We start from the raw sequence: 520 nt of genomic DNA, 5'->3' as shown, positions 1-520 counted from the left end.
TGAAGCAACTCGTCTTTGAGGCGCAGGTTGAGCTGTTCCACGCGACCAGTCACCGCCTTCTGCTTAGCCGCCGTACAGGCCGCCAGCAGTACGTCGCGTTCGGGTAGCGCCGCTCTCCACTTGGCACACAGTGCTGTGAACTGCTCGTCTAGCCGCTGGACTTCGCTACGTAGCTCCTTGACCTCATGCTGCAATTAACACAACCGGTTAGCACATAGTAGCGACTTGGATCTATTGACACGAACGTACGGCGGCCGGGACGGCGGCTTTTCGCGCCGGCATGCCGGACGTATTGCGACCTCTAGTGCCGGTCTTTCTAGAGCTACCGTTGCTCGTCGCGATGGCCACGAAGGGATCTCTCGGTCGACTTGTCATGCGTTGTACGTCGCGTCCCAAGTTTTTGCTGTCAAACCAGCGTGGAACACGTTGAACACCCGAATTGCGTTCGTGTGGCTCTCCTAGCGAGACGGCCAGATGAACTGGAGTCGGCTGTAGTTAATTCACACGGTCAGGTTGCCTA

The 520-nt window shown here is 57.5% G+C and overlaps 1 protein-coding gene across 1 annotated transcript in view; it reads right to left on the bottom strand.

The window, feature by feature from the left end:
* The window catches only part of PPTG_17277 (hypothetical protein), a 3,099-nt gene extending 2,635 nt beyond the window's left edge, over positions 1-464 (bottom strand). Inside the window, exons 1-2 of the mRNA XM_008915469.1 lie at positions 250-464; positions 54-188 (exon numbers count right to left, since the gene is read on the bottom strand). Of these exons, the coding sequence (XP_008913717.1) occupies positions 54-188; positions 250-375 (261 nt within the window). The 5' untranslated portion in view covers positions 376-464. The remainder of the gene's footprint in view (positions 1-53; positions 189-249) is intronic.
* Positions 465-520: the final 56 nt, after the last annotated feature.

The sequence above is a fragment of the Phytophthora parasitica genome (assembly GCF_000247585.1).
Source record: "Phytophthora parasitica INRA-310 unplaced genomic scaffold supercont2.71, whole genome shotgun sequence".
In the NCBI taxonomy this organism is placed as follows: Eukaryota; Oomycota; class Peronosporomycetes; order Peronosporales; family Peronosporaceae; genus Phytophthora; species Phytophthora nicotianae.
Note: the sequence above shows the minus strand (reverse complement) of the source record. Positions and strands in the feature narration are given on the sequence as shown.